At 42.2% G+C, this 14,357-nt stretch overlaps 1 protein-coding gene across 1 annotated transcript in view; it reads left to right on the top strand.

Moving 5' to 3' along the window:
* Positions 1–1,529: 1,529 nt before the first annotated feature.
* The window catches only part of lrp5 (low density lipoprotein receptor-related protein 5), a 63,486-nt gene continuing 50,658 nt past the window's right edge, over positions 1,530–14,357 (top strand). Inside the window, exons 1-3 of the mRNA XM_076733066.1 lie at positions 1,530–1,785; positions 12,791–12,991; positions 13,121–13,337. Coding sequence (XP_076589181.1) covers positions 1,701–1,785; positions 12,791–12,991; positions 13,121–13,337 — 503 coding nt within the window. The 5' untranslated portion in view covers positions 1,530–1,700. The remainder of the gene's footprint in view (positions 1,786–12,790; positions 12,992–13,120; positions 13,338–14,357) is intronic.

Below are 14,357 nucleotides of genomic sequence, written 5' to 3' on the forward strand. Positions count from 1 at the left end.
AGAGTTTTGAAAAAAGTCTACTTCTATAGGGAAATGTGACTCAGCCACTGTAAAAACTGAGTGCAGCTTGCTTCTATGAATCTCTGGGTTCGATACTGAACAATTTCTTTTTGACTGCTTGTAGACTTTTAGAAAATATTGCTCTCGGTTGATTGTGATCATGTTCTGACTTTAATTGGACATTGTTGCTCACTGAACCTCCTTGTAAACTACCCCACCTGAGCAAAATTACATTTTTAACTCAGTCACCTCGTCAAGATAGATCTCAGTAACAAGGTAATGATGCAGGTTTTGCCTTAAAGCCTCATCATTTCCGTTTATAATGTGCTTTAGTGGTGCATACTGCATTTGCAAACGAATGTGCAATTCATGAAATTATGAAATTACCACAGCCAGATTGCCACACAGTGGGCTTCTGCCCTGGGTCTTCCCCCTGTTGGGTAAACCTGTATTGTCCCTGTCTTAAACAGGTACTAACGGGTTTATGTAAAGTATGCAGTGAAGGGTAGATAATACAAAATGTTGTATTTTATTTTGTATTTTAAATCAGGGATTGTGAATTCTCAGACTTTTCAGATGCAATCTCCTCTGCCTCAAGCTTTTGTCAGTGGGAACTAGGCTGCCCACTCATCACGTATATTAAACAACTGCAGACGGTGTTTGTAAGATTTATATACAAATAACTGCTGAGAGCTTTATACTTAATCCTATCACATGAATGTTTGGAGTGGAAATACATCTATCAAGTCGAGAAGAAAAATTTAAGTATCATTGACAAACTCTTTTAACTCTTTAAACATACATCCGGAAGTCATGGTGGTTTTGTTCAGAGCTTTGCCGGCAGTGAAGACATCTCCACTCTGTGGACAGGAGTTTAGAGACACTGCATGCAGCTGCTGCACCATGATGCTGCTGCTCATGGAAGAGCTCCTCAAAGGCTCTTTCTGCATGTTAAATACACGTCCATGCCAGCATGAAGGAAAGGCAGAAATACTCATAATCAAGTTTTGTCTCGGCTAATATACACTTTTACTTTTGTCATCTTTGCAGCACAATTTACTGTGGTGAGGTTTTAGAAAAGGAAGTTATATTGTAAGAGTTTTAATTGTTTGGTTGTCTTGAAATGGCTTTTAATAGTGTAGCTGCACAGCTCGGACAGAAACTGATTTAAGTATCAGTTCTCTCTCAGTAAAACTGTTTTAAGTATGGTTAGTACACTGATAATAAACAGCAACAGTAATTTCAGAATTTCTAATTCTTTTGACGAATCAGCACAATTATTATGCTGTTTACTGGCTTGATGTGAGATGTCTGTCTTTGAAGCAACTCCGCAGCCTTCACTCTCCTCACTCCGCCGCGTTACCGTCCATCATACGCAGATTTAAGACGAACACAAACTGATAATACAAAGTATTCTGCTGCCTCGTGTCGGATGACGTCACACCACGTCCGCCTGCCCTCTCTCTCCGTGCGCGAGCTCGACAGTCCAAAGTATAAAGTAGCGCGAGCGCCTTAACTGGGAAAAAAAAGTAGCCCACGGGCTGTGGACAGGGACACACACAGAAGCGCACACACGCGTGCAGACACAGCGCGAGCAGTACAGCGGAATACAGGCCCAGGTGTGTACATGTACACACGGAAGAGTGGACGTCTTTACAACTTAATTAAGGAGTGAATATCGGGAAAATGGAGTGGGAGTTATGGATTTAAAGCGCAGAGGACTTGAAATGGGCGGTCTGCTGGTGGTGTTTCTGCTGCGGAGTTGCCTGCTGTCGGCGGTTGACGGTACGTTGACTTTTTTGTTCACAACATGGATCCTTGGGGGACAGGGGCTGAGGGGACAGGGGCTGAGGGGCCAGCAGGACGCGACATGATAAGAAGCTGGTAGTTGCCGTGCTGTGCTCCGGCTGTGCCCTCTAATGTTCCCACACGGAGACGAAGGAGAAGGCTAGCTGCGCTCCCTTGTCTGAAAGTTGAGGTTTTTATGTCCCAAGGGTACAACAACACAGTAGTTACAATGAAAGTCTCGAAAGTTTGCGGTGGAGTGCGGGAAACAGCGGAGGACAGAGTCCGTGTGGCTAAACAGCGCCTGATGCGTTCACAGCCGGTGTACTTTATGAGTTTATGTGTCGGAGCAGGAGTGAAGTTTGAAGGCAGCCTGGGCTATTTTCTCGGGCCTCGGCAGCTCCAGCCATTCCTCTTCGGTGTCGGGTGTCAAGCAGACTTTCTTCTTTCATAGTGAAAAGGAGGAATAGCGAAAGAAAGAGGAATGCATATGTGGGGAATGAAACGCTGCTGGTTGGAGGTTTTCTCCCTGTGGATCAGTGTCTTTATAAGCCTTACTTTCTCCACCGCCTGATTTGCGGTCTTACTATTTAATGTGAAGCTGCCCAGTCAGAGGCGGAGCTTCGCTTTCTCATATGGATGTAAGGCATTACATCAGGTCTTCACACTAGCTCTCATTTGTCTGCTTGCATCTTTAAACTAAAGCTTCATATTTTATATTCCGTATAAGCTCCTGCTGAATAGCTCTATTACCAACTCCGTGTGAGCTCAGTCAGCGCTGCGTGAAAAGATGCAGGTGTTAGCGTCAAATCCATTTTAATGAAAGACACAGTCTTTGCCCTGTAAAAGCTATTTCTTCGTGTAAGTGTCAGTATCTGTAGGAAAGTAGTCCTCATTATGCTGCACACCACTCGTCTCAAAGGAAAAGCTTGGTTTAGGATGAGTTTACAGCCTCCTGGCTGATCCGTCCAATCACATTTATTTTTATACAAAAGATTTTAACCGAGTCTGACTCCTGATTAAGGCTCTGCCGAACCAGTTAAACACAACTAGTCCTGCACCTAACGATTGTTTTCTCCATTAATCGATGAGTTGGTTGCTCCATAAAACGTCAGAAAATGGTGAAAAATGTCGATCAGTGTTTCCCAAAGCGCAGGATGACGTCCTCAAATGTCTTGTTCTGGCCACAACCCAAAGTCACTCAGTTTGCTGTCATAGAAGAGTGAAGAAAACAGAAAATATTCACATTTTAGAAGATGGAATCAGAGACTTTTCTCCGATCTTACTCAAACCAATTAATTGATTATCAGAATAGTTGACGATTAATATGATAGTCGACAACTAATTGATTAATCGCTGCAGCTCTATGCATGACTGATGAGCGTCCCAAAGGTCAGAACTGGAAGCAGACTTTAGTCTCATTGTGTCAAGTCTTTAGAGACATGATGATCAGAATGAATTAATGGTGCTTGTTTTATCTTTTGGTATGAAGACAAAAGAACAAAGGAAACGCATCCACCAAGTCTGCGTCCACAGACTGAGGTGCTGTAGCTCTCAAACACACATAAAGATCTTTTCATATCCACACTTTCACATGTAATCAATACACACTCATTTCCTGTCAGGTGTATAGTAACACCTGTATGACAGGATGGCTGGTCGACATTTTAAACTGCATTGTGCTGAAAGTACAAGTAAGTACTTTTACATATTATATGATCAGATATTTACTGTGGCTCAACCAAGGAGATTATGTTTTTGGTTCGATTTGTTCATCTGTTTATTCAGGAGGACAACAAACAACAACAACAAAAAAAACCCTGCTGGCCTGATTTTCATGAATCTTAGTGGAAGGGTGTAGCACAGGCCAAGGAAGACCCGTTACACTGTGGAGTGGATCCAAATCACAGGGCAGATACATGAATTACTTTTCTCAAACTGAGGTGTAGCTATGGGATTTTCTGTATTTTACAAATATATTTTAAGTATGTGAAATATTTCCAAATTAGAAGCACATAATAAATGCACAGCTGAGGTGATGAGGCTTCAGCCAGGCACAACTGTTTTGTGACATAATTCTAGTAAATAACAACTACAAGTGCAGATTTCCAGGTCATAGGAGAGTGGACGACTGGCCTTGGCAGAGATCTGTGCTCTCTGAGTGCCCTTCTAGTGTTTAAGCTTCAAACATAGCACAGTTTTATTTGCTGTGCTTGAATGTCTGATAATCAGGACTGTTTGAAAATTGATTTGAATGGCTGTGGTCAAGATTTCTGATGGATTGTATATGTGTACACTTTAAGTTTGCCTGGAAAGATGTCAAATTGAACGGTTTAGTACAGAACAGTAATACAGCTAATCACTGAAATCTGTGAGGTTATTGGTGTAACTGACTATGGACTTATAACCGCATCATAACCAGTAAATAACACAGGCAAAAATATGTGAAGTGCAACAACAAACTTTTACCTCGCCACTGATTGACTTTAATGAGTGCCAAGAGCCAACAACAGATTTGCAAAATAGTTGTGACCAATATCAGCAACTTAGGCCTCTTTTCAGAGCACAGTGAACTGTAAGCAGATATTATCATAAGACAAGATAAGCCTTTATTGATGCCCAGAGGGTTTGGGTTAAAGCAGTTCGAAAGAATAAGCACAGATAAAGAGAGGAAAACTAAAAAAGTGACTTGAGACCTAAGATTTTTTATTCACATTTAAGTGAAATCATGATATCATGATCTTTCCCTCACTTTAACCAAGGTGCTGTGTACATATAAACATAGAAATAAACATAGAAATCAGTCAACCGTCCAACAGATGATGCAGAGGGAGAGTAGTATGAGAGTCCTGAGTGCCAGACTTGAAATGTAGAGATTGTGTGTGTGTGTGTGTGAGATTTGGTGATTTTGGGAGGGACGGGGGAGCGAAGCAGAGGGGTCAGTGTGATGCCTGTCTGCGGTCTCCACTGCTGCTGTACAGTCTGATAGCAGCGGTCCAAATGGGAGACTGAAGCGCTCAGTTTTGGACCTTGGTGGGATGATACAGTGTCTGAATGAACGGCCCATCTGCCACAGCTCATCATGAGGAGTGTGAGGGGGGTCATCCAGGACGGCTGTGATTTTATCCTTCATCTTCCTTTCTGCCTTTGCGTCCAGCCCGTCCTGTTCCAGCTCGACCACAGATCACATTGTCATAACAACAGTCATGCATGTTAGCTCATTTTACTCATAAGGGCCATGACTGTTGATATGCTGATTGACGATAAAACAAACTAATCATCAATGCCTGAGTCTTACTTTGTCATTGTACAAAGAAATGGCCTTAGGCTGGGGACCAATAGGGTTAAATACTAAATCAGTTGAAGTGATTGGCTCTCGCTGGTCCTGAGAGAAGAAGAATGATGTCCTAAGTTTGGCACTGAGGTGGCCACATGTACGCACACTTCACACCCACTGGCCAAAAACACCAGAGTAGTGTCAGTGTTCTGCCAGGCAAACATCACAGCTCTGTGTGTGTGCGTGTGTTGACAGACTGTTGGATCACCCTGTAAAGTACTTTTTCATAAATTATCCTCAGCCAGAACGCGTCAACGCACTAGTGTTTCCAGGCTCTCCACAGTGAAACACCTGAACAAAAGAGAAACAGCTAAATCTCTTCTTCTTTGTCCTCCTTTTAAGTTGCCTCAGAGCCAATGTCTGGTTAGAAGTGGGACAGACACCCGGCCAAACTGTTATTTGTCATTGTGACGTCATCTGACAAAGTCACTATAAATACAGGTTAATTACAACAGCTGTGCTGTATCATTAGCTGTATTAAAATTCAAAATTAGTCATCAAAGAGAACGGTAGAGATGACAGAGAGCTGTGTTAACCTCAGTGTGACACACTCGACTGAGACTGGACAGGCTACAGAGCCAGCTGGCTCCTCTGCTGAGGGATGGCCTCTGTTCACTGTCGTCCTGCTGTCTCATCATTGGACTGTACAGTTGAATTCATGGTATAGCTGTTGTCACTTACATGTTTTTCTGTTTCTGTAGTCAGATAGTGAGTATGAAACAGTTATTTAATTGTGTCTCACATATACAAGCTGTCTTTCCCGAGCTGGTGTCTTAAGTTTTCTGCGCAGTGGAAACCATTTTGGAAAAGCTAAATTTTGGGGGGAGAAAAGTGATGTTTAGTCTGGATGGAGAGCTGAAATGGAGAGAAAAAGATGCGTTTACAGATTTTACTAGCTTAACGTGGACACACTCAGTTGGCTCACTTAAACTGGACATTTCAGACATCTGTGGTGTGAGTTTGGACTAAAGTTGGGTCGATGATGCATTTTGGCAAGTGGAGAAGAATCCGAGCTGAAGTCACGACATCTCGTCCAGCCTAGCCTCTGTGCTACTAACTCCTTTAATTCAGTACAATCTCCCATTCAGTATCTCTTTGCACATTCTTAGACAAATCAGCAACGATTTGTGAGCTGATCATTGCTGCTTTGCTTTTCTCTCACCATATTTTACCCTTGACACAAAATACCAATGCTGTATCAATCTTGACCAGGGCTGGGTGTCAGACATCAATACTTGGTGAGTACCAGCTGAAATATGCTTGCAGCATTATGTTTAGACAGGAATCTAAAGTTAACATTGAATGTTAACTTACTCTTTGACAGGAAACTGGAAAAGTTTGACTAAATTTAATTCAGGTGAAGCTCTTTTTAGAGCTGATGCACTGAGCAGCTTTGCATACTCCCCAAACTGTCCAAATAAACACTGCTTTGGGATCTGTACTAAAACTCGGGTATTGTATTGCCGACAATATTGAAATATTTAAATGACTCCAAGCTCTTTTTTTCTTCAATTTTGACTTTTATAGCAATGCAAAACAATTGACAAATAAACAAATCTGAAAATCATTTCTCATTGGATGCAAACAAATTGGAAGTCAAGAAGGAAACAAGCTCTTTGCTACCAAACATGAGTTCACAGTCTTAACATGGGGTCCACGTAAGAGCTTTTTCTGGAGCTTTCAACCACATTAGACGGTCTTTAGCGGTGGGTGGAGTTTAGTCAGTAGTAATGAAGGTGTCTCAGTCGAACGACTGCTTCCAAGGACAAGAATAAACTTTACTTCTCTTTTATGATTTGACATCTTGACTACCAGATTTCCTTTGGTCTTCAGACAGCCAACAGTGACAAAGGTGAACACCCAACCCAAACTTGATGTGCGTTGAGATGGCACTTTTAAGTGAAACTCTAAACTTGTTACTAGCTCCTGGCATGAACAGGGTTGAGCGTTTGACACTGTTGCTGTGTTTTCAGCTGTGTGATGCTCTGCGTCGAGTGATGGGCAAAGAGAACATGTTTGGTGAAAGTATTGAAGGATACAGCTGGTTTTGGTTTGTCTTTGTGTTATTAGAAACAGATCCCCTGAGGAGACCAGAACCATGGTAGCTTATTCTGAAATGACTCTGGAGAGTCGCTCAGTGTCAGGCAGATGTCACTGCACGTGCTCAGTGTTGGTGTTTCATGTGTAGCTTTGCTAGTTTGGTGAGCTGAAAGAGTCAAGACAGACAATGTAGATGTGAGGGGTAACAAAGCTTTAAAGTGTGTTGAACACAGCCATCGGGGTCCCGCTTCGACTGCAGGTCTGCTCAGGGCTTCGTGCTGCTCTCACAGACTCTTTGGCTGCGTGACTTCTCCCTGATTTTAGTGCGGATTACTTTGAGGTCTGTGAGTCTACGATTTGGACACAATAATTGCCTTGCACTGCGTTTGTCAGTTGTTAAACAACAGTAGTTTGGCTGTTCAGATTTTTTTTTTCTCCAGAATGACATATCATGCTTCAGCGAAGAAGCAAAGTAATTATAGCTTTCTTAGGCTTACAGAGGAGCTGATATTCAGAGTCTCAATTCCACATTGTATGTATCTGCATCATACAAACACTGATTGGTTAAGCAGAACATCCAGTATCTCTGGGACACCACCAAACACAGAACAAAAACAGACTCCATTTCCTGCTTCTCCTGCTTCACACGTCTTAGACTGTCAGTAAGACACAGCGCACATTACTGAATTACAAAAATCATTGAATGTAACACGCCAGATGTTTAATCAAAGCTGTCTGTTCACTGCTAATTGTGTCCAAAAAAGGCCTGAAAAAAACAAGTATCTCAAGATGTATAAACAATTGGATTCATTAAACTCAGCATAAAAAAGCCTCTTAAAAACTGATTTCAGTTCAGGTCTGCAACCAGCTTTTATTTTAATTATGATTTCAGCTCTTGGTTATTGTATTAGTTTGGTCTGTAACATGTCAGAAAACTGTGAGAAATGAGACTTACTGCGTTTTACAGGAATAAAATAGATTGCAATTGTGAATCATCCCCAAGCTTAAAAATCTAGATTTAGTTTTTGGCCATATCAGCCTTAGATGAAATGTTTAATTTACTCACTACTTTGTGTACCTTGTCCTCTTTAACTGAGAACCTGAACATCACTTCTAATAAATAAGATGCTTGTCTGTACCTCTGTCTGGTCCTGCCTCGAGAAGGAAGGCAAACTGAAATGTACAAATGTCTTGTAGGGCCGGGTATCATTGAGTTTCAGTAACAGTACCAGAACAATACTGTTATTGAAAGCGTACTTTGAGAATAAAAAGCTGTTTATCGGCAGAATTCTTTTTTGTTTTTATGTTTAAGTTCCATTTGTTAAATGTGTAAACACAAGCAGCCGTACGGACATGTTTCGGTCAGTAGTGGAAAAAGTACTGAGGTTCGATTTCCAGCTGTACTGACATGTGAAACGAAAAAATGAATCTTCTGGGTGTGGGCTAGTCTATTTGGGTGGGCCACCGAAAAAAAAAAAAAACTCTTTTGCCCTGGGAACCCGGGGTATTTCTCTTTCCACTGCTGAGACCAACCAGTAGGTGATTTCCACACTCCTCGCCATTAGCCTGCACTATATGGACCATTGCATTCAGTGCATTCAGGCTTCGTACGCTGAGCCTGTTCTTTTGTTTGGATGGAAGCACACTCGACACTCAACAAAACAGGGCAAGACATAGCGCAGGCTGACTGAGAGCGGAGCAGCTCCTGATACTTTTCAGCAGGCCACTTTTTAATATTTTCAGTCATTCAATAGAAATGAAACAGATTTTTTTCATGAAATGGAACAAGCACCCTGAATGACACAATCTTAAAAAAGGATGAATTTGCCCTATTTTCACGCCATTTATTAGCAGTGTTCAACCACTGATATAACTTTGCCTGCGTAAAAAACAGTCTAAAATGAGGAATATTGTGTTTCAAATCAGAAATATCTGATTGCTCAGTACTAAAAAAAGTGTTGAGGTTTGATACCCAGCCCTGCAGATAGCCAGTAAATGAGATGCACAAGATTATTAGTTGGTCGGCTCATGGCAGCAGGGAAAAGAAAAGAGTTGACTGGAAGGGAAATCTGAAGGGGCTGAAGGTCAGGAGAAGAGATTTGGTGACAGTGCTGAGGAGGAATGTAAGGAAGAGATTGATATCTTTTCCTGTTTGTGTTGCTCTGGTGTGAAACTCAAGGAGGTCCTGTGCTGTTTGGATTTCATGCACGCCTGATGGAGGGAGGACAGAGAGGAAACGGAAAGGAATGAGGGGAAAATATTCGAGCGGAGAGAGAGAAAGGAGAAAAGAGGAGAGGAGGAGATGCAGGGAGAAGACAGGCAGCACAACGGGAGGAGGAAAGGTGGAGAGAGAGAGGGAGGGAGAGGATAGAAGGAGCAGAGGTGGAAGAAAGAGGGGAAGTCTATGCAGTCTACCTTGATTTCTCTGGGGTCCCCCCACACACACGCACACACACACACACACACACACACACAGACATGCAGACACACTCAGGCTGTATAAATATGCTCTCTGCGCTCGTCACACACATTTTTCTTGTCCCAACTGGGGAGGTGTGAAGAAAATCTCTTCCTTCCTTGCAACCCTTCACACACACACACACACACACACACACACACACACACACACACACACACACACAGAGGGTTCTGTTAAGATGGGGTCTGATAAGATGTAAAGCGAGGGAGCCTGTTGGCCCTCTCTAAGCAGAACAAAAGAGAACTGAGAAGTAGTGTGTATGTGTGTGTGTGTGTGTGCATGCGTGTGTGGGGACAAATTTCAGACCAAACTGTGGGGGTGGGGAGATGGGGGTTAGGGTTAGGGGCTAAAAGGCCAACATGTAAAATTGCCGGGACGTTTACATCCTGTCATCCTGCGTCTGAAATCTTCTACAATGTGTGTCTGTGTGTGGAGTCGTCTCTGTTTGCGTGAAGCAGCCAGAGCCCTTACATTCACTGCTTATAAAAACGCTGTGTATTTTATACATGAGTGTGATATTTGGATGCGAGCAGTCTGGGCTTGTTCTCTCACTCGTGAGGAAGCCTAAGCTGGCTCAGCAGTGATCCTCACTGCAGCGTCTCTGTGAGGTGACCTTAAGAGGCCCTCAGGCTGTGGACTGCCCTGCTCCCTGTTTCTGTCTCTGCTGTGATTTTCTGTCATTTATTTTCATCTGTGTCACCTCCTTTGGACTGTAGCTCTGTTGATAGATGAGCCTCATGATAAGGGTTTTTTATAGCTGCAGGCTTCTGCGTTTACAGTATATAGCTGATATTGCGTTAGGCTAATCTATTTTAGCAGATGCGAAACTTTACTCTATGGTTCTTGTGCAGAAAGATAATTATACTTCCAGTTTGATGGCAACATTTTAAACAGTGAGTTTCACATTATTTTACCAACATTAAAATGGTCAGCCTCAGTGCTCTACTGACATCATCTCACTATATCTTCTGTTTAACGGGTCTGTAAGTCAGTGCAGTACTGCAGTGTAATAGATGTGACACGCTTTGACCTTAACACCCAAAGAATGCTACAGCTTTCTCAAAGTGCTGTCAGTCAGTGGGTACCTGTTTCTAAATTCAATGGATGCCACTTACCTTTGCCACACCAACTTCTTCTTGTAATACACCAGAGTTTTACACCTGTGTGTTGTTCAAGTTTTGTCACTGATGCCGATTTATATTTGTACCCCCTGGTTCTTCTTTCAGTTCCCAGTTCCACCCAGAGATTTGTTCTTAATCTCAGCCAGCGGGCTTTTGTAGTTCCCTTCCATGTGACTCATTGCTCACTTCACAAAGACTATGAAATCAAGACTCTTCAGTATGTGTTTGAATCTTATTATCTAAACACTAAAATATTATTAAAACTTACTAGAAAACAAAAGAATACACAGAAACAGAACAGATAGACTCTCAAAACTCGCCAACCTGCCACCAAGGATGGGTCTAGGCACTGAGTGAAGAGCAAGAAACTTTGTTGTGGTCATATAAAAGTGTTTGCGTAAACTGTAAATGGACTAGTTCAAAGTCAAGTATTGTTAAATTAATGATTAATAAATTGAAGAATAGTGTCTCTTTTAAGGACTGTGTGTTGCACTGGGACAGCATCCGTACGGACAGAGGCAGTGTTTCTTAATGCTGTGGGATTACAGTAGGCATGGTTATGCCAAACCACAGCGTAGCAGCTCTGCCACCCTGCCAGGCCAAAACCACAAGCTGTCACAGCACTGTGGCAGCTGCTGTGACAGTTACTGCCTCCAACAGTGGGAGGACAACATCCATAACTCACACAGACAGTGTGACTTCTGGAAGATGGACCCTGACATACACATACTTTACAGGCATACTGTCAAGGTTTAGAATATCTCTTTTCCTGTCATTTTGATAATGCAAACATTTCCTATATATGTCGTCCAGCTTGTTTTTGTTTTTTATCTGACAGCATGCAATTTTCAAGGACAGAAGGATCAATGTAAAACTTGTTCGTGCAAACAAAAGAGCTTCTGGTCTCTGTCCTCGTCTTTTTTCTTTCGGTGGCCTCTGCAAATTGTTGCCAGATGGCAGTAATGTTAGAGGTTTTATGTTTTTGACATGTCATGGTCGGGCTTTGCTCCAACGAGTAGCAGTCCTGTCTGGTGCAAACAGTTTTTGATTTTGCCAAAGCTTGTTTGGTATTTTGGTGACTTGCTGGGAACTTGATGCTGTGATGCTGTGGGGGGTGTAGAGGTAATGATTTGACAGGTACACCAGGCCTTTAAAACAATCAGCAAGGCAGATTACTGAAACTAAACTCCTCTTAGATCGGCGGTCGGCTGGACGATGGTGTTTCAAAAGGTCAAAATCAGCTTCATGCATCAACAAATGTGTGTTTGTTGTCAACCGTGTTTGTAATGTTAGCCTCCATTACAGTGAGCCCGAAGGCAGAAGCAGACATGGGCTTTTGAGTCTTAAAAATATCAAGTCAATTTTTGTAAAAGAAAACAAGTCATCACTTTCAACAAGAAATGAAAGTACAAGTTCACAAGATACCCTCTATGAGTTAAGAACATCATAGTTTGTCATAGTGTGCCAAGTCTTCCAAAACTTGCTGCGCATGTTTTTTTTTAAATTTTCCATGAACCGGCTACACATCATTTCCCCTCAAAAAGACAAATATTAAGTGAATATTGTTTAGATTAAAAGTATCCCACGGTGAATTGTCGTAATGGATCATAATGGAATCTCTTTTGAGGCAGATTAGTACCTCTAATTTCAAAGCTTTTCATATCAAATATTACTGAAGCCACAGCAATTTGATTCAGTTCTTTTAGCAGACCAATACAATATAATTGGCAGAATTTATTCAATATAAGCAACATTGCAACCCTAAATCAAATAACCAGTGTTGGGACTGCAGCACTCAGCCATGATCTTTAATCAAGTCATTGTCATATTGACAGGTTGGGCAAGCAGTCAGCTGGCTGCAGATGGGTTTCATTTTTCATGTGATGAGCGAGTTATAGAACACAGTTGCAGGATTTTGGATGCGTGTTGCCATCTTTTCTCATTGTGGTAAAAACCGCCCTTTTTTTTGTAAAAAAGGTTTTGAATGTAGTGTTTCAGATGTCAATTAGAATATCTTCTCTTTTCCAGGGTCACCTCTCCTTCTCTTTGCCAACCGGCGTGACGTACGATTGGTAGATGCAGAGGGTGTGCGGGGTGAGTCGGCCATCGTTGTCAGTGACCTGGAGGATGCAGCGGCGGTGGACTTCCTGTATGCTGAGGGCCTGATATTTTGGACAGATGTCAGTGAGGAGGCCATCAAACAGACGCACTGGAATCAGTCATCCAACTGTAAGACTGCAGACTGTTTCCTGCTCAGTGAAAGTTTCCTCATAAAGACTGTGGCTTTATGAATTGCAAATATTAAGTGGCTTCATGTTCATGTCACTGTTTGACACTGTGCATGTTTTCTCATTGCAGCCCTTAAAGAGGCACTGGGAACCGGCCAGACTGTAGTAGTATCAGGTCTAGACAGTCCTGATGGGCTGGCCTGTGACTGGTTGGGTCGAAAACTGTACTGGACAGACTCGGAGACCAATCGGATTGAAGTGGCCAACCTGGACGGTACCTCCAGGAAGGTCTTGTTTTGGATGGACTTGGACCAGCCCAGGGCTATCGCTCTCAACCCTGCTCAACGGTAACAAGCACACACTATTCATAGTACTGTTACTGTAAAGCCTACAAGAAAATCGGTTACTTGAGTTGTAAAGGTGTGTTCAGATAGAAAACGTGTTTTCAGAATGATTCTGAATTCACATTAATGGGCAGATGTGGTTTGTTATGGTGCCACTATTCTGAAAAGCAGGGAGGACAGTGACTGATTGAACTGTCCTACCAAAATGCGAGTCTCATCATGCCAAACAACATCAGAAATCAATCAATGTAAATGTTAGTTCGTAAGTTTACAACATACAGACAACAGCTTAATGAGTGTTTCAGTTGGTGTGTTACAATAGTTCTATGAAAACTTTTTAGATATACCGATGCCCCCTCTAGTGTGCCTGTTTCTCAATCCAGAGTCAGCATTTTTCAAAGGGACAGTTTCATCACTGATATATCGAAAACCTACATCAATACTGCAAAACAAAACTGCATGGTTAAATGCCACAAGAGGAATGTGAGGAAAATATGTTTCTGGAACAGACCCTTTAAAGGCATCCCTTGTTGTTCAGTAAGAACAAGCCACTTTCTTTAGCCCCTCTACACAGTGCTTGTTTCTAAGAGCCTTACAGAGAACATGCTAAGCTTTGAAATGAATGTCTTGAAATAAAATAGTGCAAACAGTGCCTGAATACCACAGCTAGCCCAGCATACTTGAGCTGAAGGTGTAGGGTGCATTGACAATGAGATATGTAGACAAACAGCAACGTTGTGAGAATGAAGTGAACAGAAAAGATGGGCCTGCTCTGCACAGTTTCCTTTCTCTGTGGTTTGACCTCACACTGACCTCCTGTCTCTCTTACACACAACTTGTTGGATCAGCAAAGCCTGAGCTCCTCAGATGATGGATTTACTGTTGTGGCTTGATTCAGTCCTGTTATATTACAGTGTAGCACAAAAGAGCACTTCTGCTAATTGCCTTAAATGGTATTTGACGTTGTTATGTGAGACTTCCTGTTCTTTTTCAAATAGCCAATTTTTTTTTTACTCAAATGAC

The sequence above is a fragment of the Chaetodon auriga genome, chromosome 6, assembly GCF_051107435.1.
Source record: "Chaetodon auriga isolate fChaAug3 chromosome 6, fChaAug3.hap1, whole genome shotgun sequence".
In the NCBI taxonomy this organism is placed as follows: domain Eukaryota; kingdom Metazoa; phylum Chordata; class Actinopteri; order Chaetodontiformes; family Chaetodontidae; genus Chaetodon; species Chaetodon auriga.